Source organism: Otolemur garnettii, unplaced genomic scaffold (genome assembly GCF_000181295.1).
Source record: "Otolemur garnettii isolate 467f Iridium unplaced genomic scaffold, OtoGar3 scaffold00002, whole genome shotgun sequence".
NCBI classification, from domain to species: domain Eukaryota; kingdom Metazoa; phylum Chordata; class Mammalia; order Primates; family Galagidae; genus Otolemur; species Otolemur garnettii.
The window spans coordinates 12,076,072-12,103,594 of record NW_003852397.1 but is presented as its reverse complement, the minus strand read 5'-3'; the positions used below and the strand labels follow the sequence as shown (position 1 = coordinate 12,103,594).

General features: G+C 40.2%; 1 protein-coding gene across 1 annotated transcript in view; it reads right to left on the bottom strand.

Annotated features, from left to right (window-relative positions):
* Window positions 1–9,723, bottom strand: part of NT5DC1 (5'-nucleotidase domain containing 1) — a 132,984-nt gene extending 123,261 nt beyond the window's left edge. The window contains exons 1-3 of the mRNA XM_003781605.3: window positions 9,493–9,723; window positions 5,877–5,968; window positions 4,291–4,362 (exon numbers count right to left, since the gene is read on the bottom strand). Coding sequence (XP_003781653.1) covers window positions 4,291–4,362; window positions 5,877–5,968; window positions 9,493–9,585 — 257 coding nt within the window. The 5' untranslated portion in view covers window positions 9,586–9,723. The remainder of the gene's footprint in view (window positions 1–4,290; window positions 4,363–5,876; window positions 5,969–9,492) is intronic.
* Window positions 9,724–27,523: the final 17,800 nt, after the last annotated feature.

Here is a 27,523-nt window from a genome sequence, read left to right as displayed (position 1 = left end):
TGACTTTTTAATAATGGCCATTCTGACAGGTGTAAGGTGGTCTTTCATTGTGGTTTTAATTTGCATTTCTCTAATGATTGGTACGTTGAGCACTTTTTCATGTTTGTTGGCCAACTGTATATTTTCTTTTGAAAAATGTCTGTTCCCGTGTTTTGGTCACTTTTATTTTGAGACAGTCTTGCTGTCAGCCAAGCATGCCACAGCCTCAGCCTAGCTCACAGCAACCTCAAACTCCTGAACTCAGGCAATCCTCCTACCTCAGCCTCCCGAATAGCTGGGACTACAGGTTTGAGTGATGCCCAGCTAACTTTTCTCAATTTAGTAGAGATGGGGATCTCACTTTGCTGATCTCAAACTCCTGACTTCCAGTGATGCTCCCACCTTGGCCTCCTAAAGTGCTAGGATTACAGGTGTGAACCACTACTCCCAGATTTTGCCTTCATTTTAATGGAGTTGTTTTTTTTTTTTTTTTATTGCTGATTTGAGTTTCTTGTAAATTCTTGAAATTAGTTTTCTGTCAGATCTATGGTTAACAAATATTTTCTCTCATTCTGTAGGTTGTCTATTTGATTATTTCTTTTGGGGTGCAGAAACTTTTTATTGTAAGTAAGATCCATTTATTTATATTTTTGTTGTATTTGCTTTGGGGGTCTTAGTCATAAATTCTTTGTCCAGGCTAATATCCAGAAGAGTTTTTACTAAATTACCTTCTATAATTTTTGTAGTGTCAGTTCTTACAGTTTAGTCTTTAATCCATCTTGAGTTAATTTTTGCATATAGTGAGAGCCAGGGATCCAGTTTCATTCCTCCGCATGCAGCTCTCCAATTCTCTCAGCACAATTTATAGAACTGGGCATCCTCTTCCCAGTTTATGTTATTGTCTGCTTTGTTGAAGATCAGGGGGTTGTAGTTTTATAGTTTTATTTCTGGGTTCTCTATGCTGTTCCATTGACTTATGTGTCCACTTTTATACCAGTGTCACGCTGTTTTAGTTACTTTTAGCCTTGCAGTATAATCTAATGGCAGGTAATGCGATACCTCCAGATTTGTTCTTTTTGCTTATGATTGCTTTGGCTATTTGGGTTCTTTTTTGATTCTACATGAAATTTAGAATTTGTTTTTACTAATTCTGTGAAAAGTGATGTTGGTATTTTGACAGGAATTGCATCAAATCTGTAAATTACTGTGGGCAGTAAGGACATTTTAACAATATTGCTTCTTCTGATCCATTAGCATGGGATATTTTTCCATTTGTTAGTGTCATCTACAATTTCTTTCATTAGTGTTTTGTAGTTCTCCCTTTGGAAAGCTTTCAATTCCTTGCTTAAGTAATTTCTAGGTTTTCTTTTCTTTCTTTCTTTTTTTTTTTTTTTTTTGGCAGCTATTGTGAATGGTATTGAGTTCTTGATTTGATTCTCAGCTTGACTATTAATAATATATAGAAATGCTATTAATTTCTGTACACTGATTCTATAACCCGAGACTTTACTGAGTTTATCAATTCTAGGAGTCTTTAGAGTTTTCTAGACCATTTAGCCATACAGATAAGATTAACATAACTAGAACAATTAGAAAACCACCAGGTGGGTGTGGTGGGGAGCTGGTTCTGGCCACATTACAGAAAGAGCAACAGATTCCAGAGCTAGAAAGTGAGCTGCAGCAGGCCCACAGGACACATGGAGGCACCTCGCACTTGAGGGCACATGACCATGAATACACGGAGACTGCAAAGACAAAATGGGCAGCCCCGTGCCCACTCTCAACAGACATACCACAGTTCAAACTACACAGGGTACTGGCCAAAGGAAAGTGACCAAAAAACCCAATAGGATGAAAAAGTAGCCATTTTCTGGGCTCAGAATACTGCTTTTCCATCAGTTAGGCCTGGTTAAGAGAGTCTTACCTTGGAGAGAAAGAAATACAGCAATCCCTCCCTAATTCATGCTTTTCTTTTCTGCAGTTTCCTTTACCCATGGCCAACCCATGGTCCAAAAATATTAAATGGGAAATTCCAGAAATAAACAACCCATAAGTTTTAAAGTGTGCATCCCCCCTCTGAGTATTGTTATGATTGTTCTATTCTGTTATTAGTTATTTTTAACCTCTTACTGTACCTAATTTATGAATTAAACTTTATCACAGGTATGCGTGTATAGGAAAAAGCATAGTTTAACGTATACATAGTACAATAGAGAGCAGTACTATTGGCAGTTTCAGGCATCCACTGAGGATCTTGGAACATATTCCCCTCAGATCAGGTGAGACTACTGTAGCTGACATCTTATACAGTTTATTGTGAAAAATTACAATGACAGGGAGTATTGTTAGTATTCTCTTGGTATATATATTATGGATACAAAATAATATGAAGGAAAAAAGAAATGAAATAAGAAAAGCAAATGGAGAGCTGGAAATCACAAACAGGCTCCTTTTTATAAAAAGGTTAACATGTATAAAGCTATACCTAAAGATGGGGAATACCATCAGACAAGGAACCTACTATAGTGGTTGAAAGAAGGCATCAAAGAAATAAGCTGGCTCAGCACCTGTGGCTCAAGTGGCTACTGCGCCAGCCACATACACCTAAGGTAGTGGGTTCAAATCCAGATTGGGCCCGCCAAACAACAATGACGGCTGCAACCAAAAAATAGCCAGGCATTGTGGCGGGTGCCTGTGGTCCCAACTACTTGGGAGGTTGAGGCAGGAGACTCGCTTGAGCCCAGGAGTTGGAGGTTGCTGTGAGCTGTGATGCCACAGCACTCTACCCAGGGGGACAGCTTGAGGCTCTATCTAAAAAAAAAAAAAAGGAAATAAGCTATTAAAATTCAGGAGAAACTGCAGAGCTAGAATGGACAGGGTAGACCTTCAGGGTGAGGTGGTGGGAAGGGGCAGACAGACAGAACAACGGGAGAAAGAAACAAAATTGTGGAATGCTTTTCATTTTTTTAACCACAGGTGACAATAGCCAAGTATGCTATAAGAATCTTAGAGCACAGTCGAAGGACACAGTCAAAGTGGCATTGTATGTGTATACATACGAGTACACACACGTGAGCGTGCACACACACACAGACACACACTTGATCTCTAGTTGCCTGAGGGAAGAAAAGTGCCAAGAAATTACAAAATAATCAAAAGTGGCACCGCACTTGCTCTAGTCAGATGCAGCTTAGGGGATGGTCTGGGGGACAGTGTGAAGGGAGTTTACATCATGCAAAAAGAATAAGGTATGAAAATAGAGAATATATGTAAGAATCAACCATTTTTTTTTTAATTAAATGACAGCTGTGTACATTAATGCAATCGTGGGGTATAGTGTGGTGTTTTCATATACAATTTGAAATATTTTCATCAAACTGGTTAACTTAGCCTTCAGGTCATTTTCTTAGCTATTGTGTTAAGACATTTATATTCTACTTTTAGAAAGATTCACTTGTACCCTTGTAAGATAAACCATAGAGGTGATCCCTTGAATCACCCTCCCTCCACCAAGAATCAACCTCTGCTGAGAGTCTTCCTGATTCTGACTGTGTTTGTATAAATAATAAACGGCAGGGCTTCATGGCCATGTTGACTTGCTTGAACTATTCGTACTGAGGATAAAACAGATGCTCACTCCCTGGAACCCTCTGAACGACACAAAGCAGCACAGCAGTTGCTTCGGACTGCTTGTCGTACCTTCCCAGCACGTGGAAGGTTGGGCCCACTTGGAGAGAAGGGAAGGAAAGAACAACAGCATTGAGTGTAGGAAAGATTGGTGAGATTGGAACAGTCTAGAAGGTGCTAAGACACATGAGCCCTGTACGATGGAGGAGAATTCGGATAAACAGGAAAAAGAAAGATATGCACAGATAAACAACACAATCACACCCATTCTTTCCTTTCTCCTTAATAGAAAGAACCCTGATTTTATTCTAGGCACCTACTTACTCAGCTAAAAATATAATTCCCCGGGTCTTCTGCAATAAGGAGTGGTCAATGAATAGAAGCAAGTTCTTAACTTTCTATTGTATTTCCTGCAAATATTTCTAATGAGCTAAATTTAAAGGAACTAGACCTTTAAATCTGATCATCACAGGTTTGTATTTAATGGTTTACACAATTCATATGAAGATTTGTAGTTAGATAACTTAACACAGTTCATACAAAGACATGCAGTTACAAGATAATCTGTCACCTCAGTCACTAAAATAATCTTATTTAACCCACACCTTAAGGGTGAAATGCTACAAAGTAATCTAGTATCCTGGAGGACGTAAAGTTTTGATTTTACAACTAAAATCTGATTACCTGAGCACAGTGCCATTATCTGCAAGTTTAATGAAGTTCCCATCTTCTAGATCCAGTGCTAAACCCTTGCAACTGAAATAGAAAAGTTTGATTGTCAATCAGTTCCTATCAACAGCCAACCTAAGAAGGAATAATCTAAAGTTTTTAAAAGTCACAATGCTGAAAAATGATTCCCCCATGCAGCTGAATGATGTATTAACTACACAAATAAGAATACCCAAGAACTGTAAAAGTAAATATCCACCCCACAGCAGGTAAACGGGTATGTGGGCAAACAAAGGGCAGCATGCTTAGCTTGTGAAATCCTGAGGCCTTCAAAAAGAAGAATCTCAAAGAAAAAAAAAAAGCAAAACATCAGCCTGTGCCTCTTTTAAAATGTGCAAATGATTGCCATTAAATAAGACACAACCACACGTACACACTTATATTCTACAAGGGCTTAGCCAGAGTCTTTTCTATATTCTTTAGATTTCTGCCTCAATGTAGGTCAGGTTAGGAGAACTTGCCCTGTGGGCAAAGCATATTAAAGCATATTATTGAAAACCACTAAAATAAAGTCAAATGCCAAGTTGTAGATTCTTCACTAGAAAAGACTTGTGGGATTTGAGGAGAAGAGTACAGATTTATTACTAAGAATAACAAAAGCAAAGAGGTTTAATGGCCACTAAATACCAAGGGAGTTTAAAACAATGACCGGGTACTTTAGAAGCATCATTTACTTTTGTACACCATATTATTTCCAGAGTCAGTATTCGTATAGCAAAATGGTTCTGTTTCTTTCATTTATAAAAGGGAAACATCAAAAAAGACTAAATATTGGAATACCAGATGAACATTGTATTTTCTTTTTTTTTAATTTATTATTTTTTTATTAGATCATAATTGTGTACATTAATTCTATCATAGGATACAGTGTGTTGCTTCCATATGCAGTTTGGAAAACTCTCACCCAATTGGCTAACATAGCCATCATGTCTATCTCATAATTGTTGTGTTCAGACATTTATGCATGTATTTTCATATATTTTAGGATTACAGTTGAATGGCTTAGGATTTTTGTTCTTTAAATGAAGAAGACAGATAAAGGAAGCTTTAGGATGTTGAAATCCTAAACTAAGCAGGGAGTATACATACCAGACTTAGACAAGAATGTCTATCCAAATTACAGAAAACCTCATGTCCTGATTCAGACACTTACTCAGAACACCCATGAAGATTCCACCTTTTCTCTTATAGTTCTTAATTTGAAGGGTAATACTGTTTTTCTTAAAGATGTAAATTTTAGAGACAGTTCTAAATCCCTGAAATGCCTAATCATGACAAGATTAAGTCATATAAAAATATCCAAGTTAGTCACGTACATTCATAGCTTATTTTTACATTTAATTAAGCACGTGCAAACTTGTGTAAAGCAGCAAAGACTTTCAATCCATTAAATACAAAACTTGTAGTACTGAAGACCTCTTGTCTTTTGATTCAATTTCACATTTCATGTTCTACCTTCGCGGAAGAGGGAAGCATTAAAATGTTATCAGAAAGTAACATAGGGAACGTGTGGACCTTAAAAAAAAAATAAAAGAACTTACCAGAAGTCCCAATCCTCTGGGGTCACATTGAGCAATTCCTTATCATACCCTCTCTCCTTAACTAGGAACTGAGCAAAGCTATTATAAATGAGCTGAAAATAAGGGGAAGGAAAAAAAAGATTAAAAATAAAACTCACTGTTCGTTCTCAATTTCACAGACCTGAAAACCTAATGGAATCCCTGGATAGGGAAAGGAGGAAGGAAATATACGTAGTTGATCTGTTTAATCCCCCTTCGCAAAGAAACTTTACCCCTGCGAGCCCCAGGCAGTTGTCCTGTCCACAGGACAAACCACGGACAATTACTGATCCTTCTCCCAAATTCTAATGGGCTGGAGATCGTAATTCAAGACTTGACAAAGCTTTGTAAACTTACTTAACATATCACTAAAACAATTAACCTGTTCCCCATTCTACCATTACATCCATCCTTGGTCCATCCTTGCTAGAAAAGGCCCCACCTCTGGGGAGCCTCAAGGTGAAATATGTGTGGGGACCGGGAAGGTGATATAGAGGAGGAAATCTTGAAGCCTCTATCAGATATCTCTTATTTCTCCACCAAAACATCTCAGGAAAAAGAACAAAGGAAGCCTTTGGAAGCCAGTACAATAAACAAGAGATGCTTTGCTGAGTGTTGACAGATCTATTGATTTCTCGACAATAAACATTCTAGGTTTTTAAGTGAAATACATTTATATATACTTTAAAAGGTGGCTAAATTTTAAAAGAACTGAACTGTGCAGACCAAAAAAAAAAGAAAAGCAGAGAAAAGGTAGATGAATGTCCACATCGGCCCTACTTTCCTCTACTTCAGGAGAGTGTTTTTAGGGGGTTGCTATCAGATACGTTTGAATCTGAGGCAGAGCAGTGGTTCCAAAAGGACACACTGAACAATCTGACTCCTCTTCTGTAGATATTAGCCCATGACAGTTGTGATAATGCAGCATGCTAACAGGGAGAAGAGGGCATCTGAGATGGGGGAAAGTATCTTCTCTGGGGGGGTGGGGCTGACCCTGATGTAGCAGTTAGCTGAGTGATCCACATGTCCAGAAACTGAGGGGCCTGCACACAGCTAGAGTTAGGGGATTGGAGCCTGCATGTTAGGAGATGAGTGTGGAGAACCAAAGGCTCCTTGTCAAACAGAGCTGTGCTCTGTCATAAAGCTAATTAAAATCACTATACATGCACTCCCATCCAATGCAACATGACCCTAATCCAGGGTCAACTGTTAATAGACGCACATTATGACAACACTATATATTAACAGTTTTCAACCCTCCTGGTGATTCAGAACCAGAGGTGACACATCTTAAAACTATGGAAAGACTGCAAACCTATAGGGCAGTGATTTTCAACTGGTGTACCTGGAAAATTTTTAAGGATCATCAATTATTTTCAAAAGAAGTTCAAAGCACAATAAGTATATTCTTTTTTTACTCTTTTTTTTTTTAATCAACATAATTTAAGTGTGCCGTGGAAGTTTAACTATAGGTTCAAGGGTGCTGTGAGATAGAAAAGGTTGAAAAACACTGCTCTAGGCCCTAGGAGAGTCTGACAAGTGAACAGGAAATGTTAATACCGTGTGGTGAGTGCTACGAGAAATTAGCCTTATAGAAAACTGGAGGGCGGATTGGAATGGAGGGGCAAACTTCAGGAGGACCAGAAGGTTTGGTATTTAAGATGAGAACTGAGGGGGTGAAGGTACTGTGTGGAAGGAAGGAGACCCCCCAGGAAGGAGACAAGGTCTAAGAAATACTCTTCATCCCAGGAACCAGGGCAGCACCTGTGGCTCAAAGGAGTAGGGCGCCAGCCCCATATAGCGGAAGTGATGGGTTTGAACCTGACCCATGCCAAAAACTTAAAAAAAAAAAAAAAACAAAACTCTTCAACCTAGGGACCAGAGCCTAAGTCTTTGGACTGCCTCTTGGCCTTTGTGGTGTTCATCTCGGAATCTCCAGCTCTAGGACAGTACTCAGCACACCGTGGGACTTAAAAGATTTTTACACCAAACAGATCCAAAACTCACTAGGTTACTGTTTCCAACTTTGAAACATTGCTTATATTCCAGGCTTATAATCAAAAATCCTTGTCTCTGTGGATCTTACATTCTGAAGTTTTATGCTCACATGTGGACAAAACTGGCTCTAACAGGACAGTGGTTCAACAATAATCCTCCACAGGAAGGTGACTAGAAAGGAGGTGCAGAAAACTGTCAACTAGGAAGGGATCTCAAAGGCACAGAGGGAAGGAAAATCTGAATCAGAGACCTCAGGAAAATTCTGACCAAAGGATCAAGAAGTAAAGAAAAGCCTTCTTACTTCTAAATGTGACTAAGGAAAACAGACCCGTATGGTAGAAAAGCAGAAAAGTGTAACAGCAGGAAAAGTACACTTTTTAAAAAATCATCTGTACATACAAACCACACAAGTAATTTAGGGGCCACTCCTTTTTGACTAGGGCACTGACATCCCTAAGAAACAGCAGCCCTGGCTGATATCTGCACTGTGACCTAAGACTTCTGCCCATAAACTGTGAGAGTTTAAGATGGTCTGAGTGGTACCCATAAAACCAAACACTTGTATTGCCAGGTACTATCTAAGCATGATCCATCTATTGCCCATGTAATCCTTTTAGCACTCTTTTGAGGTAAATCCAATTATTGGCCCCATTTTATAGATGTGTAAACTGAGAAGAAACACAGGTTAGGGAACTGGCCCGGTATCACAGAACTAGTGATGGTAGGGCTGGTGTCCTAAGGTGGGCAGTCTGGCTGAGAAGTCCCTGCTTTGACTACTATGCTCACAACCAGTCTTTTTTTCTAGATGGATGCTTAGATCTTGACTAAAAAAACAGTAATAATTCTGTTAATTTTTCACAATTATTTTCCTTGTGAAACGAAGGAATGGGGGAAAGGAAGACAATGAATTTGAGGGCACAGGTCTGGCATCATGTTTTCCCAAACCTCAAAGCACAGTGAGGACCCAAACTTCGTAGGCTGTTAATGGGATAAGTATTTATTCAAAGTGCATGGTGCACGTAGTTGGTGCACAATAAAGGTTTGTTTTCATCTCTTGGTAAAAAGCAAAATTAGGGCTAAGATTCTAATGACTTTTCAACTAGTGTTCCTTCTAATACACTACACAATCTGTTCCTGACTGGCGGCTACTCGGTAAATGGAAAAACGCAGCCATGGAAAATCCAAGTCCCAAAGCAGGTGGCTGTTCCCCACTCTCAACTAGTGCCCAGAACGTCGAAGCAGAGAAGTTCCAAGGCCGGGGACCAACAAGAACACCCCAGGACCCCCGGCCCCGCCCCTCCTCTGCACTGGAAACCGTTTCTCTAGTCCGATCTGGCACAAGCTGCCCCTCCTTCGTCTCTTTTCTTCCCCCGCTCAACCTCAGCTAAGGGCTGGGCTCCATAAGGCGGTCCCCGCGCACCGGGAGGAGCGGGGAATGCACACTTCCGCCCGCCCCGCCGGGGGAGGCCCAGGTCCCCGGAAGGGCCTGGCGACCGCCAGTCCCCGGAGGCCCTCACCGCCGCCCCAGCCCCGAGGAAACTCGAGCCCCGGCCGCCATGGAGGCAGCGCGCCGCGCGCCCCGGCAGCCCGCGCCACTCACCGGGGCGCTCTCGGGCAGGTTGTAGCGACACAGAGTGTGGTCCAGGTCGAAGCCGACCACGTCGCAGGCGGCCAGGGAGAAGTGCTGAGCCATGGCTGCTCGGAGACTACCGGATAGCGCCTCAGCCGGGAAGGGTGCGACGAGCGCGCGGGCCGGACGCGGCGGGACGGGACCCGCCTGGACGCCGCGGGACGGGGTGGGGCGGGGCTGCGGGCGCCCGGGGCCGGGCCCGCGGCCTGTCGCGCTTGCCGCGCCCTCTAGCGCCGCCCCTGGACACTCTTCGCAGCGGCCCGCGGCCCGGGTCTTCCGAATCGCTGCAGCCTCACGCCCGGACGCCCGCACCGGCTGCTCTTTCCCCTAGCCCGGGACTCCCCAAGGCAGGGGGTGACCCGGGAGCCGTGCCGCCGCTGCGCGCCTGGGGTCTCTTAGCAGGTAGCCCTTGCTAAGGTTTCCAACCAAATTGACTGCACTCAGAGCGCCCCGGAAACCAGACGATCATGAAGTTAGACCTGCCTTTTACCCTTGTGCGCAGAACAGTGTGAGATTATGTTCTTCCACTGGTCACCCTCGACCCAGTTAGCCTACGGTTTGATAAATCTTGCCCACGTGATCTCAGACAGTAGGTTAAACCGAAAATTTATATTTCCAGTTTCTTAAGTAGTAAAATGGAAAAGTAAACCTATCATCATTCCATGCTCTGGAGTACGTTAGAAAATAAAATTATTAGACATACCGAGGACCATTTTGCAAAATGACACTAAAGAAACCAGTATTGTTTATTTGATGATCCTATTTTTTTATGTATTGAATTTTTTTAATGAAGACATTAGAAACTTCGTAGAGATTATATAGAGAGCATACTGCTGAAGAAAGAATGTTTACAAACAGGTTTAAAGTTTATGGAATACAAAATGAGGCCTGGGCGGCTGTTCACACCTGTAATCCTAGCACTCTGGGAGGGGAGGCAGGACGAGCAACCGAGCCTGGAGTGGAGACCAGCCTCCCACCCCTTCTAATAAAAATAGAAAAATCAGCAGGTCCTGGCCCTTGCCTGTAATCCCAGCTACTCTGGAGGCTGAAGCAGGAGGATGGCTTAAGCCCAGGAATTTGAGATTGCAGTGAGCTGTGAAGAGAAAGACTGCTGCATACTCTCTGGGGCAAAAAAGTGAGTGACACCTTGCTCAGTTCTCTCAAGGATCGTGTGTAACTAGTGTCATTTTAGATACAGAGGAGAAAAGTGAATCCATCACATTCAATAGATGCTTTTAGAGATTCACTTCTCTCCATGATTCCCGGATGTGGAGGACTAATACTTTCAGATCTTTACAATACAGCTCCTCATCTAAAAAGGAAAATACAAATCTATTATCTTTATACTGCTTCTGTCTTAAACTTAAGGAACATTTTGTCTAATGGAAAAAACCGATAGACATGACATAATGAAACTATAATTGAGAATTACATTTAACCCTTACAAAAACTAATCTCTATGTGTCAAATAGACCAATCAGGTAACTAATGAAGAGCCATAGATAGTTGGATGGGGTAGGAGACACCTACACTTAGTGGACCCATTTAAATACATGGATGACTTGTTCCAGAATAGCCATTAAAAGTCCCAAACAAATCTCTCTGGAATAGGAGCAGGAAAGAATCCTCAGGAAGACTGAGCTTCTGTTCAGTGTTAACAGCCCAACAATCACATCTTTAACGTCTGTGAACCAAAAGAGAAAAAGCTGGATTGCCCCATAGCTCGTTGGCTGTGAGACATTGGCTCTTTGCTCCCTGTAATAGAGAGCTACCAAAATCAAACTCCCAGGTGGACTACACAGTGAAGGCCACTTGAGTCCCCGGAGGATATCTTGTTTTATAGTGGGAATAAGCACTTCCCTTAGTAATGTAAATGTCCTAGTACATTCATTGCCAGAGGGAAGACTGTAAAATTATTGCTTTTTATGACTCAGCAAAAAGTCCTCTCAGACAACCTCTTGAGTGTGCAGAACTGAAGATGGGGAGTTCACTGGGGATGAGGGGAGAGAAGGAACCTGGGGCACTTTTAACCAAAGAGAAGACCCTATGGTCGGCAACTCCCATGATGGAGGCCCTGGGACTGGAGCTGGCCCTTAGGCAGGTGTATTAACAATCATATCTACTTGCTGAATAACAACTTATATTTTTTATTAATACGTTCCTCATGCCTACCCAAAGAACCCTTGGGCCAGAAAGTCCACATGATTAACACTTTGTGGCAGAATTTTACAAGTTACTCAGTCCCTTCACCTGGAGGTTTGTATTTGTTTTTGTTTTGTTTTTTGCAGTTTTTTGGCCAGGGCCAGGCTTGAACTTGCCACCCCTGGTATATGGGGCCGGCGCCCTACTCTTTGAGCCACAGGCGCCACCCTGGAGGTTTGTATTTGTCTTTGAACCCCACTCACCTTTCCTACCTACTGCCTCAAACCACAGCCTAACTCCACTAAGAACACAGGGTGAGTCCCCTCTCTTCCCCCATTCCCCAAATGAGGACCCTGAGTTTAAATACAAACATTCCCTTTATTTGATTATTTATTTAATTGATTTGTTTTTGAGATGGAGTCTCACTTTTTTGCCCTTGGTACAGTGCCATGTTGTCTTACAGCTCACAGCAACCTCAAACTCTTGGGCTCAAGCTAGTCTCTTGTCTCAGCCTCCCCGGTAGAAGCTGGGAATACAGGTGCCTGGCAGGCTATTTTTTTGGAGCCGGGGCCTCGCTCTTTCTCAGGCTGGTCTCGAACCTGTGAGCTTAGGCAATCCACTCCTCTCAGCTTCCCAGTGTGCTAGGATTACAGGCATGAGCCACCACAACCAGCCTCAAACATTCACTTCTATTGTTTCATAAAGCTTACATTCAAATACAGATACTTCATTTTCCCTGCACATTAAACTTTCATCAAACTTACTGATAAAATACCACATCTCTTCTACTGTTACCTGAAAGTTCAATCTTCTACTTAGCTACCAATTAATTTTTTTTTCCTTTGTGCGATATGTTAAATGAAAGGTATAAGTAGGGGTACCCAGAGATGAGGCTGCAGCGGAGATGTTCAGGCCAGGTTTATTGAAACGAAAGGCTGACCCAGCCTGTGCAGTGCAAAGGTGACATCTGTGCACAAGGTCAGAGACCCCTTTTATATGGGGCTTTAAGAGGTGGGCAAATTCCACTACTTGCCTTGAAAGTTAGGGTCTTTGAGCCCAAACTTCTCTTTGTGTTTTTGTCTTAGGAGGAGAGGGGAAGGAGGAGGAATCAGTGTCATGAGCTGAATTGTGTCCCCAGCCAATTCATATATTTAAGTCCCAACCCTTAATGTGACTATGACTATATTTGGAGATAGGGCCTTTAAGGATGTGGTTAAGGCTGAATAAGGTCATAGGAACACCAATAGAATTAATAATCTTAGAAAAGAAAAAGATAGCAGAGTTTGTAAGCACAGGAAAAAGACCCTATGAGGAGCCACAAGAAGGTGGCTGTCTGCAAGCCAAGGAGAGGGAAACCGACCCTGACAGTACCTTGATCTTGGACTTCTTGCCTTCAGAAATGTGAGAAGATAATTTTTTGTTGTTTAAGCCACCCAGTGTTTAGTATTCTGTTAAAGCAACCTAAGCAGACTAAGATAGTCAATAATGAAAGCTGATAATAATATTCTGTTAAATGTAGCAAGCAAATAGTATTTGCCATTGAAGAGATCCCCTAAGGATCTTTGACATAATGTTATGTGTTGCATTTTAAATTTGCATACTTTTGCTTATATGTAATATTGATACCATGTTGTGACGTTTTAGTTTTTTATTTTTAGTATTCCATGTACTCTTATAACTAGGGAGTTACATAATAATTTAGAAATACTCACAGATAAGAAGTTATATTGCTGATTTTCTAGAATTAAATTTCATCATGTCAAGTGACCTGTCTTTTAATAAAGGTAATACTATAATTTAGAAACTTTTATCATAGGTGTGACTTTTACTTAATTTGTTATTAAAACTTTGTGATCCAATAACTTAAGGTTTAGACTCCATCATAACTCACTAAATAATCTTTTAGGAAATAATAGTGTATTTTAACATCTACATAGTAAATATTATTTGCTTGACTGTTAATTTGGGATAGGAGGAGAACGACCTGTTTATTTTTTCATTAGTTTAAAATGTGCTTTCCTAAATACTCCAAATTAAATATTATAATGTTCAATTTTTTATGTACCCTAAACTAATCTTCAGGCTTTCTCTGGCCCATATCATTCGTTTAAGAGGCAACAAGAAAGTTTATTTAAGAACTTGAAAACAATGAGGAAAAATACAGATGCCTAAAAATTAATCTTTATGGCTTTGAAATACATATGCATTAGCCATTTAGATAAACAGAAGCAGAAGCTGGTGTGTAATACTGCGCTGAGGACTTTAGATGGCAGTAGTTCTGCATTAGGAAAATGTTTCAAATTTTTAAATCAAATCTTTAAATATCTTAATACTCCCTTTTCTACTCTTCATTTCTATTTTTGCCACAAGAAGAGAAATCTACTTAGAAATGTCACTGTGTTTTTTGCATGTATATTTATTTTTGATGATGGAGAGGGAACGATAGGAGGGGACAAAGTGCTTCGGCAGAAAACTTCTTAGAAAGATTGTGTCTGGATAAAGAACCAGTATTTAAAATATGAAATGAGTTTCTCTTGGATAGAGCTAGAATATTAAATGGCAGAGTTGTTATTCAAAAGATCTCAAATGATGGAGCAATGCACAGTTGAAATTTAGTGAGAATAAGTATTAAGTTTTGCTTTAAGGTTCAAATAACCAACTTTAACAGAATATGATGGAGAACCTCGATTTACCAGTAGTTAAGTTGCAAATAAACTGTAGACAAACTCAAGGTAAACTCAGCAGTTATAGTTTAAACTGTGTCTCTTTGATTGACAACTTTGTCATACTTCCCTTTGCCTTTGGCTGTTCTTTTAGGAGTATGGGGCCTTTAAATTGTAGAAGGGCCGACATACTGAGGAGGTGTCTGAAAAGAGGATTTTTGTCCTTGGCTAATGGATGACTTTTCCTGAACTAGACCATCCGTGGTGATCTTTGGTTGCGTCAGGCCATACTGGCCACCCTGTCAATAACCATCCCTGCTATATAAACTCTGGAACACTCCTAGTTACCGTGATGTCAAAACAATGTTTAGTTTTGGTCCAAACCATAGCCATTTCAGGCTTGCCACTCCACACTCAGCTAACCCCTGCACCTCTCTTGCACAGGTACAAGAAACCTTCTACTTTGGAACCCCAGAGAAAGGAGGTATGTACACTATGGTGGGGGAAATTAGGTTGGCTGCCTCAGACCCTCTATCTACATGTGACCCACTGTTTTCTATAGTCACTGTTCCATATTGTCACAGGACACAGTGTAAAGCTGAATTCTTTCAGAATCCCAACTGTTAATCAGAACCCAGTTCCCTCTGCTATTGAATCTCCAGATCACGTGGAGGGTGCTGTTGTCCGCCATGCAAAGGGTTTAGCCTTCCAGTGGGATGGGGACCATTATTATGTTCTCCATCCTGTTTCCCTGAGACTAATATTCCCAGTAAAATACAGAATCACAGATTAAATGTTGTGTGTCCTATATAGTATGTGGAACGCTCTAATACTAAAAAAATCATCATTTATCTAGAATTCAAATTTATATTGGAATGTTATATTTTTCTTTGCTAATTTGGGCAACCCTACCTATGATATGTACTCTGTATTCATTTTGAGGCAAACTTTTTGGAAAAGTTTTTGTAATTATTTTTCTTTTCTTTCAGAAAACCCCAAACTTGAAAATCAGATTTGCCTTGGTATTTGTTACAGGCTGAATATGTCCATCCAAAATTCATATGTTAAAGGCTTGATCCTCAGTACCTTAGAATGTGACTGTGTTTAGAGACAGATCCTTTGCTTAATTTAATTTACTTATTTAGTTAGTTTATTTTTGAGACAGAATCTCACTCTGTGCCCTGGATACAGTGCCATGGTGTCATAGCTCACGCACGGGTCTTCAAACTTTTTAAGCAGGGGCCCAGTTCACTGTCCCTCAGACCGCTGGAGGGCCGGACTGCAGGCCCTGGGAGGAGTCAGCTGCTAAGCAGGACAGACAGCTGAGGCAAAAATACCTGGTAGGCCGGATAAATGTCCTCGGAGGGCTGCATGTGGCCCACGGGCCATAGTTTGAGGACGCCGGCTTATAGCAACCCCAAACTCCTGGGCTCCAAGGATCCTCTTGCCTCAGCCTCCCGAGTAGCTAGGACTACAGATGCCCACCACTATGCCCAGCTAGTTTTTCTATTTTTGATGGAAATGGGGTGTCACCCTTGCTCAGGCTGGTCTTAATCTCCTGAGCTAAAGGAATCCTGCTTCTGCCTCTAAGGATGCTAGGATTACAGGCATGGTATACCTAGCCCAGCCTCCATGTTTCAGATTCGTGTGTATAAATTGTCTTCAGACCTCTTGGGAAGTACATGTACTTTCATGACTTAAACGTAAGAATGCACTCAAGGAGAGCTAATCATATTAAAAGAATCAATCATTTATAAATTCTTATTGATTTTGTCAGACATTGTTCTTGGCTTTTCTTGCTCAGAGTACCAGGATGCTATCTGTAATATTAGCTAGACATGAGGAATTGAACTATGACAATACATAAGAAGAAACCTTGAACTAGGGATGTTAGGAATCTACCGCACTTAAACTGAAAAGTGACATAATTCATATTCATATCACATGTTCTGTGGTGGTCAGTCTGCCTCTCATCTACTATTCATCCTATATCTTCTCTTTCTGTTCTATCTCTGGTCTATTCTGTGTATACTTTGTCCTAAGGCAAAGTAATAAAACTCGATGGAAAATACTACAACTGTTTTAGTTCAGCACTTTCCAAATCTATTCATATCATGGCTCACATAGAAAATGGTAATATTTATTCAGCATGATGGGGCCAACAGAAAACCCTGGCCCAGGGAGGTGGGGCAGCCAGGGCTCATGATGCACTGGGCTTCCTCTAAGGTCCACAAGACATGGCTGATCAATATCTTAGCATAAGTGTAACTGAGTATGTTCTGGACATGTTGTTTGACACATTCTATTGAGTCAGCTTTCAATTTTTCTTTGTAAATGGTAATAAACTCTTGGCTTCTTACTTCTTCATTCAGTTTAGAAAATATTTATTGAGACTCTACTGTATACCAGAGACTATGGTAGCTACCAGAATACAGTGTTGTGCGTTCCTATTTCCCCTGGTTCCCCCTGCCTTCTCCCATTCCCCTGCCCTATGAGCAAGCTCCTGTTCCCCTACCCTACAGGCCTTCCCAGCCACGTCCCATGCTCTCCAGAATTCAAAGAGGCACAGAAAGTCCCAAGTTTCACAAAACCCCCAAGTTCTCAGTATATGAACAATGGTGGAAAATTCACTGAGGCTTGATTAAGTACTGTTGTATAACCATAACCATTGTGATTTAAGATATATCCATTGATCAATTATTGTTATAAAATCATAACTATTGTGATATGAGACGTATCCATTGACAACAAAGCTGTAACCCTGCCAATGACAACATTCCTTGTGTCCCCTGCTCGCTTAAGCTACTCAGAGAAAAAAAGGTATAAAAGACAAAAAAACCCTACACTTTGGGGCTGCTTGTCTCAGAATTAATAGCATCTGAGTGGGTCCGAGTTTATTTTTTCATAACCCCAAGGTTATTTCAATAGAAGTAGACAAAAATGGCACCGTGCTTATAGGAGGCTACAGTTTAGAGAATATAGGACATAATCTGGTAACTGCAATAAAGTGCTATCCATAAAATAGAAGGTGAAGCTGGTCTGGCAAGACTTCTTCCATTCATGTTATATTCTCTACCCAAAATGTTCTGTGCCCTGACCCTTGATTCTTTGATTTCCATTCCCATCCAGGGTATTTCTCATATTACTCTTAGAAATAACATGAACCATTTGGTCTAACTGTAGGAACCTGAAGCTATCTGTACTTTCTGTTTTGGTGTATGTGCATTCTCACTGGTTTTTATGTCAGCCTTCTCCACCAGCTGTAAGTCCTTTTAGACTGGGAACTTCATCATGGTCATTTCTGTGCCTCAGTGCCTAGCACACAAGCTGGCACATTATGTCTGGTGAATGAATAAATGAATTCCCATTTTTTAATTTCCATCTTATCCATTATGAGGTTTTGAATGGTTACAAAGAAGCTTTTACTCAGAGGCAGGAGGCACTGAATTTCATTGAAACTCTGAATCTCATGTTCCCAGTAATCAATTAATCAAAATACGTATTTCACATCTTTATAATAAAGATCTTAGTCAGTTGGAGACACAATTCCAGTCAGTGTTCTGACAGCCATTTTTAGTTCTATCAAATGCTAGTATAAGAAAAAACGTCAGCTACTACTTTTAATTTGACCTTTGGTAAACTCTTTATTGCCTACACCAAGAACTCGCATGCAGGCTCTATAAATAATTACAGGTTAAAGAAGGCCTAAGCTAATATCTGGGGAAAAGAAGGCCTAGGCTAATATTTGGGGAAAAGAAGGCCTAAGCTAATATGAACCCAAGAATGAACTTACCCAGCAGCACTTACTTTTTTAGTAGTACATCATGTAGAAAAATACTTGTTTTGGCAACTTAGGTTTATATATTTTACTATGAGATTCACAGAATTCCCCCAACTTCTATTAATAGATTTTTGTCTAGGGCGGCACCTGTGGCTCAGTGAGTAGGGTGCCGGCCCCATATACTGAGGTTGGTGGCTTCAAACCTGGCCCTGGCTAAACTGCAACAACAACAAAAAAATATATAATTGTTGACTGCTAGAAAATAGTACTTTTAACCCTTGAAATTTATTCTTGTTCTTAAATCTATATTTTTTAAATGCCATTTGGATAATGTAAACCATTATTAATGAGAATGGCTGAATAAATGCTGCTTACATCTTAGAGTGGGAGTGTCAGTACATGTATCATTTATTATTATTACTCTCTTCTGCGAATGAGCCAGGTAAACAATATAAGCAAAATGTCCATTTTTTTCCTCTTTTTTATCCCCCAGTTTGAGAGTGGTCCAAGGAACGTACACAGATGCTCTAGAATTTGTGTTCTTATATACCTCTATCCCATCCGTGTGTGTGTGTAAATACGTGCACACACACACACTTCATGAGTGTGTGTTGAGGGGAAGCTTGTCAGTGAGTGAAGAAACATCAAATGTTACTACTGAGCTCCTTCCGTATGCGAGGCACTGTATTAAGAACTGTAGGCAATGGCTTCGCCCACAGCAGTATGGAATAAGGAAAAGCATACTCATGGACAGATGAAGTTCAAAGTCTGATCTCTGTGAGAAGTCATCCGACAATGTTGCCTTTTTAAAAACTCTATTTCACTTTATTATTTGAACTTTTTCTTTGGATTCTATACTAAGTTATTTATGCATAATACATGTGGTTGTGAAACAACAACAAAAAAGCAAATAGGAAGACAATGAAAATTCCTTTCATTATTTCACACATTTGTTGTTCTTCCCAGACATAACTGTTCATATCTGTTAATGTCTGATAGATATATTCCAATGTACAGAATATGGATATGAAAATATACTGTACACAGGTATATAATCGTATATGATCCTGTCACCTACACTGTGCCAGACACCCACTTCACCATAATCTCAGAAGCAAGCATACACCTGTCTCACAGTCCTCATCTTTCCAGATCATCTCCTCAAGTACCCAACGCTAACAGTTCTTGGAGAACAGCGGCATTCTGCCATTTACTGGTTCCCACAGCCTTCCTACTGCCCTTCACTGCCATTATGTTCTCACTCCCTTTTGTCAAGAATATTCATGGAGAATCATTATAATCACTTCGCTGATGAAGCCTTAATTTTTATATTCCTCTCTCACCTTTCCATACTCTTAAGAAAAATTACAAGCCTGGTAGTGGTGGATTTCAAAAATAGCCATCCTTCTTCCTTTCCTTGGGTCCATGCCCCTCACAATAGGACTACACAACCCTCTTCTTCAAGGCTCAGTCGCAGAGTCTAGCTCTCCACTCCAGTGGAAAGTGACATTTTTCCAATTCTGAGTCTGAATCAAAAGAAGCCTTGAGAGATTCCACACTTTTGGGGAACCCTGCTATTGCTGTGTGAATAAGGTTGGGCTAGCCTCCTGGGTGATCAGATACTACCTCAGTACCCAAGTGGATACAGGCAGTGGACTGCCAGATGTGGGAACAGCACCATCTGAAACCAGTCAGTTCCCAGCTAATCTGTGAGCTGATCTATAAGCCCAACCTTAATTAGCTAAGCCTAGTTCAGATCAATAAGACTTACCCAAGTGACCACAGACTCTTAAACAATAATCGTTACTATCTTAAGCCACTGTGTTTTTTCTTATTTTTTTATATTTATTGCTTTTATTAAACCATAACTTGTACATTGATGCATTTACAGGATTCAGTGTACTGATTTGATATACAATGTGAAATGCTTGCCTTGAAGTGAGTAACACATCCATCACAATTTTACTCTTTTCTTTTTTTAAATTCTTTTCTTAATAGTTTTGAAATATACCATTGCATCATGCACACTATCATGCACATTAGGTGAGGTCCCCCCAAAAGCCCTCCCTTCTCCTCCCTCCCCTCTCTCTCCTCTTCCCTTCTACTTTCTGGACCATAGTTGTCTTTTGCCATTCATATGAGTGTGTAGGTGATTATATTCTGATTTCATAGTAGTATTGAGTACATTGGATACTTTTTCCCCCCATTTTTGAGATTCTTTACTAAGAAGAATATGTTTCCGCTCCATCCAGGTAAACCTAAAAGATGTGAAGTCTTCATCTTTTTATGGCTATGTAGTATTCCATGGTGTACATATACCACAATTTGTTAATCCATTCGTGGGTCGATGGGCACTTGGGCTGTTTCCATGTCTTGGCTATTATGAATTGGGCTTCAATAAACATTCTGGTGCACATATCATTGTTGTAAAATGATTTTTGATCATCTGGATATATACCTAGTAGAGGAGTTGCAGGATTGAATGGTATGTCTACTTACAGTTCCTTGAGTGTTCTCTAAACTTCTTTCCCAACAGGTCATATTAGCTTGCATTCCCACCAGCAGCGTAGAGGTGTTCCCTTCTCTCTGCATCCATGCCAACCTCTGTAGTTTTGGGATTTTGTGATGTGGGCTAATCTTACTAAAGTTAGATAATAATCTCAAAGTGGTTTTAATTTGCATTTATCTGATGATTAAGGATGATGTGCATTTTTTCATGTGTTTGTAGGCCATGTGCCTGTCTTCATCAGAGAATTTTCTGTTCAAGTCTCTTGCCCACATAGAAATAAGCCCACATAGAAGTGGGGTTATTTGTTCTTTTCTTATTGATTAGTTTGAGTTGTCTGTGGATTCTAGTTATCAGACCTTTGTTAGAAGCGCAACCTGCAAAAATCTTCTCCCATTCTGAAGATTGTCGGTTTGCTTTACTTACTGAAGCCACTGAGTTTTGAGGTTACTTGTGCAGCAATAGTTATCTCTCTCTCTCTCACTCACACAGAGTTATGTCTTTTTGTTTAACAGATACACAGGTTTGACTCTGTTCTCTGCATTTGCATCTGAGCAACTGATCCTGCCTAAAGAAAATATATACATTCATTGTATGTGTATTTCAATGAGTACTTAATGCTACTGGGTAATCATACTTTAGTGCTCTAGTGAATTCATTCTACTGCTGTGCTACACAATTATTTCCTATTTTTCCTCCCATACTGCTAACACCTACACCCTCATCTTCAATCTCAGGTATTGACCAAGCTTCTATTTTTAGGGGGGGTGGGATAGAAGCAACCAAAAAATTTCCTTAAGCTCCTACAAACCATATTAACCTACCAACTAGCACCCATACTCAGGTACTTGACCTCATCTGTTACCATAAGCAATAGTTCTTATCTTGTGGTTCCCAGACCAACAGCAAATTCGTTAGAAACAGAACTTCTTGGGTTTCTCTTGCCTGAGAAATACTGCATCAGAAGCTCTGTGAGTGGGGTCCAGCCATCTGTACTGTAATAAAACTTCCAGGTGACTGATGCAAACTGAAATTTAAGAAACACTGCTATAGATTACCTGCACTTACATGTAAGGCCAGCCCTCCACTGGTCATTAGGCTTCATCTTCTCAAAAGTTTAGCTTTTTCTCCTTTCCCGTAAGAGCATTTTTTATTTCTACTAAATAATTCTCATCAGTATACAAATATGCTGTTAATTTTCTCATATTAAAATAAAAATTCCTTTTCCAGGAGCCAACTTGTTTTTCTGCTCTTCTTTGATGAAATCAATCTTATTGAAATAGTTGCCTGTTTCACTGTCTGCAGTCCCTTCTCTCTGTTCTCTCTTAAGCATACAACATTCCACCCAAACTTTAAGGTCACCAATGTTATTCTTTTGCCAAATCCAATGGTCAATCTTCAGTCCTCAGTTTATTTTACATGTGAGTGTCTCTTGGAAAAGCTGATCACTCCTTCCTTTCAAAACACTTTTTGCCTCACAGAAACTTACACCCCCACTGGCTGCCTCCTCAGTCTCCTTTCCTGGTTCTTCCTCATCTTCCTGATATCTAAACTTCTGAGTTCCTGGAATCTCTTACCTTCTCTTCTTCCCTCTGCCTACTATTTTTTCTTCTCTACTTTTGATCTAAGGTCTTAAAAACACATCTATACTTTGAAAACTCCTATATTTCTAGGCCTACACTCTCCCCTGAAATTTAGATAGACAGGTCTGGTTGTCCACTTGACCGCTCCATTTGGAGATCTAGTAGACCTCTCAACTCAAATCTCTAAAAGTGAATTCCTAATCATTCCTCCAAAATCTACTGTACCCACAGTCTTCTGAGGGGTGAGCAATTCCATATGCACATGGAATGGCAAGGAAGTGCTGCCACAGGGAAAAGCCTTTTATTGAGCAAAGTTAATTACAGAAAGAAAGAACTTTACCCTGGCGGTAAAGAATGAGGAAGTAATGGAAAAAAGCAGAAGAAAATAAATGCCATGTAGTCACAAATACATAAAGCAAAAATAAGAATGAATACAATGCTTAGGGGGTAGTCTATAACTTTCCTGACTTACCCTCTGGTTCCCAATCTACTTACACTTGCCCAGTCAGATCTTAATCTTTTAATTGGTAAGCATTCTGTTTGAACTCCCAGGGTGTTGCTAAATGATGCTATATACAGCGTAGGGAGTTATCAAAGCCCCAGCTATTGCCATTCAGGTTAGGAATGTTAACTCTGGGCAGTCTGAGAGCTTAACATCCTGTTCAGACATCCAGGGGTCTACAGCCCTGCACTGTGTGCAGTGCAAGGCAGTGTGGTGGGGGACTTTTATCTATGGGCCCTTTGGGATAGTTTCTATACCTGATCTTTCACTCACACCTCCACTTTAAAAATATATCCAGAATCTGCCCATTTCTAACCACCTTCACTCCTATCACCCAGATCCAGGTCACCACCATCTCCAGTCTAGAGTCTTATCAATAGCCTCCTGACTGAGCCTCCTGCTTCTGCCCTTGCCTTTTCTACCCTTATCCTATCCTTAACCCAACAGACAGAGGTCTTTTTAGAATAGCAGAGATTTTCCTTTTCCTCTGTCCATACCCTTCCAATGGCTTCCAGCCTCATTCAAGTCTGAGCCCGTCATAGTGGGCAGCAAGGGCTACAGTGTCTTGTTTCTGTTACCCCTTCTTGCCTCTTACTGCACTATCCTTGTGCTCACTCTGCTACAGTCAAACCACTCTGCTTTCCATTCCTCAAATGCACTGTACAAGCCCCCCACCCCTGGTCTTTATAATGTCTTGTCATTCTACCTGGAATACTCTTTCCCCAGGTATCTGTAGACCTTCTGTATATTTTTTGCTTAAATAACCCATCCTTGGGTAATGGATTTGATTTCAAATCTCCCACTGTCTATATCCCTTCTCTTACCACTTTTTAAGAGAACTATTTATTCTATTCACTGTACTTATTGTTAGTCTCATTCCCCCCCCTTCCCACTATGATGTAGATCTTCATGAAGACAGAGACTTTTTGTCTTCTTTTTGAGCTTCTAGCACCTGGAACAGTGTATGGCACATAAAAGAATTTCAGTTAAAATATCAGATAAATGTGTATGTCCTTGCTGTTTTCTCTTAATAATATCCTTTGGTCCATAATAAGTGCTTTAAAAATGTAACCATTATTATTCTTCTCATTGTCTTACTTTTCTGAGTAGCACATAGTATTTCCATGGAATAATTTTTACAAGCAGAATTGTGGGATCCAACAGAACATATATTTTAACTATTGCCGAATTGCTCTCCAAGATGATACTGACTTGCACCTTCACACAAAAAAATTTGAAGACATCTATTTCCTCACATCCATATAAAAATACATATTATAAATACTTATATTTTTTGTCAATCTAGGGCAAATTTTAGATGCTCATTATTGTTTCAATTTATATTTCTCTCATCATTACTAACATTGAACGTATGTTATGTGCTTGCCTTCTATTTCTTTGCCTAGAATTGTCTATTAATACCTCTTGCTTACTTTTCTTTGGGATTTTTTTTTCTAACATGTAGAAAGCTTTTATATCAATAGCTGTCTTGAAAGTATCTAGCCACTGTTTTCGTATTTTTCATATTCTATGGGTGGATACTTTCCAGACAGTTCTCAAACAGTGCAAATAATAACCTATTGTTCCTTATCTAGACTGCAGGTGGATATTTCTCTCCTGTGTTGTAATTATGCATGTAGTATCTCTTGTAGGCTGATTTGTTTAATGTTTATTTCCAGAGTCTCACTCTGTTGCCCAGTCTAGAGTGCTCTGCTGGAAGCCTAGCTCATAGCAACCTCCAACTCCTACTGGGACTGCAGGCACTGCCAGGGATACAGGGAAGAGTCCTCCGTCCATTCAGGACTGGACAGGGACCCCAGTTTCCTAGGCCTGGGCTGTTTCATATGAGCTGGAGGGGGTTTTTCTGAAGTGGAAGCCTGCCCTTTACTGCAATCATTTATTAATACACTCAACAACATTGAAAAGGTGTTTTCCATTTACCAACTCCAGGCCAAATGTAATTCTCAAACCTTGTACCCTTAGACAAAAAACCCACATGGGAGATTTTCTACTTGGGTCTTTCCCTCTGCCAGAAGTTCTGGTGCTTTTTATTCCTTCTATATTCCTTTCTATCTAATAAATCCTATCTTACCACTGATTTGTGGTCCATGGGTTCGTTCTTTGAATCCCTAAGACCAGGGACCTACTGCAGAAAGAAATCCCACCAATGCCAGGATACACAGCTAATTTTTTTTCTATTTTTAGTAGACATGGGATATTGCTCTTGCTGAGGCTCCTGAGCTCAAGGGATCCTCCTGCCTCACTCACCCAGAGTGCTAGGATTATAGGAGTGAGCCATCGCACCTGGCCTCAAGCAATCAATCTTAAAAGAAGAGTTGTTATGTGAAAAATGTCACATTTATTATCTCATTACATTTTCACATCATAGAGTCTCCAGGGCCCTGTAGATCTGACTCCTCTATTTTTCATTATTACCTCTTGTCACTTTTCTTAATTTGTTCAATCCAGCCACGGTGGTCTTCAAGCACCTGGAAAGCAAAGGGCTCCTACATGTGTCAGGACTTTGCACATGGGGTTGCCTCTTCATGAAGCCCTCTTCTGTCCTCTGCCCAAGCTCATCTTACTTTCTCTGTACATCTCAGCTTAGTTGTCACTTCCATGGAAGTCCCCAACTACCACAACAAGGATAATGTCCCCTTCATAGCTTCTATTACAATTGACACTAAAAACTAAATAATTTTATGATTATTGATTTACAATTTATCTTTCATGCCTGTAAACTCCATGAGGACAGGGACTTTGTCTGGCTGGTTTACATTTTTATCCCCAGGACTGACATGTAATACTGAATAAATATTTGTTGATTGATTTACTCAACCTATAATAACAGGGTCTCTGATTCACCGTGGAGAAATAAGTAGATGGATGACAATGTGTTTATTTTCCAAAGGCGAGAAGAGTTCAATAAACAAGAAGGAAAAAGAGAACCAGAAGGGCTTGGTGAGAGCTAAGACTCCCTCCCCTTAGGAGCTGAACCTAATTTCTGCTCCTCCCCTTCTTTTTGAGCACTCACAAGGGAGGGCCCAGAAGAGCAGGAGGTGTTAGTACTTGGCCTTCCAGGTTGTGACTAGGGAGGCTGTAATCTCAAAGTGAAACTTCCAAGAGAATGCAGTATGTCACAAGACGGGCAGATAGGATGGAGGGCAGCTGCTTAGATTCTCTTGTGCCCTTGTGTGGCCCTGGAGAACATTAGGAAGTTTCTTATCTCTCTGATAGGGCTCTGGAATAGGTTGGCTGAGGGCCACAGATGAGAAGAGGGCTTGGGATGGGACAAAGGGAGTTACACCTGTCCTGCCTGACTTCTATGCAAGGAGAGACTCTGAAGACAAGTTTTCAGTGTAGAATTTTATATATACTGATGTTCCCATCCCATGGCAGTCTGAATACTATAGATATCTATAAAAATTTGGCCATAACTCACTAAAGATATATATATATATATATATATATATATATATATAGAAATGAAAATTTGGCCATAACTCACTAAAAGATATATTTATATATATATGTAAATATATAGATATATAAATAAATGTTTTGAAAGTTTTCCCATGTATATCTGATTACTTGAAGAAATAAGACAACTGGTTAAGACACACAGACATATTTCATTATCCAGAAGTAAGATGACCAACCATTTGGGTTTGCCTGGGACCTCCTTAGTTTTAACACTGGAAGTCTTGCAGACTGGGAGACCTCAGTCCCTGGTATATAGGGACAGTTGGTTGCCAGCGTGCCACATACAAATCATAAGCTTCATGTTAGTCATTAAGAATTCATTTGAGCCAGCCTGTCTCCTGGTTCTACCTTTCAAATGCAACAGGACTATTGCTTAAGCCCCAAGGAGATTTCTCTTGATTATACGTTTGGAGGAGCTCTCACCCTAGGTCTCTGAATTGTGACTTTGAAAACTGTCTTCATCTTTTCTAAGGAGAAGTGAGATACCACGAGCTGTGATAGGAGATGGATGTGCAGTGGCTTTGCTGACTACATAGGGGTAACAGAGGAGGAGGGATTCTTGGCTCCTTTGTGTCAATATGGAGGACAGAGGACAGGAGAAGTGAGCTCTCCGACAACTTGCTTCAGCTCAGCAGCAGCCAGAAGCCAGGAGTTTGGACTCTCATGTCAGCTCTCTTATTAATTCCCTCAGCAGTCCTTGGTATCACAGTCAAACATCATTTTAGTCTGTCAACTCAGGGTAATTCTCGGCTACCTCTCAGTGTTGTTGTGGGAATTGATTAATATTTATGAGCACATTTAAGTGGAAAAGTGCAGTATAAATATTATTGCATGAATTGAAAAATTGTTTCCTACATAATACTATGCACAAGAAAAATAAGCCATGGACCGTAGAGGCTTCTTGGAATGGTTTTAAAATGATGATCAATAATCTGCTGCTTTCCCTATCATCTTTAATAAATTTAGTGCTTTCGTTATTTAATTTTTTCAACAACGATTTCTACTAAATTTATTTTATTATTGTTGTTACATATTGATGCATTTTGTTTCCTGTTAAGTTCAAAATATTTCTTTGTTTCCAGTTAAAGTGTGTAAATCATTCGCTCTGACCTTTCACTGAAATTTCTCTCATGTACTAGGACGTGTGTCATTGCTTCAGAATAATTATCAAAGCCTTTTGCTCAGGAGAATTCATATTTCTCTAGTCAAGTTCATTACACGTTAGATTTCTGTTACGTGAACTCTTGCTTCATTCTTGAATTTGTAAGTATAAAGTTAGTAAGTATATTTTACCGGAAGAAAATAGGATCTGGAACATAATAAAATATACATAAATATTTG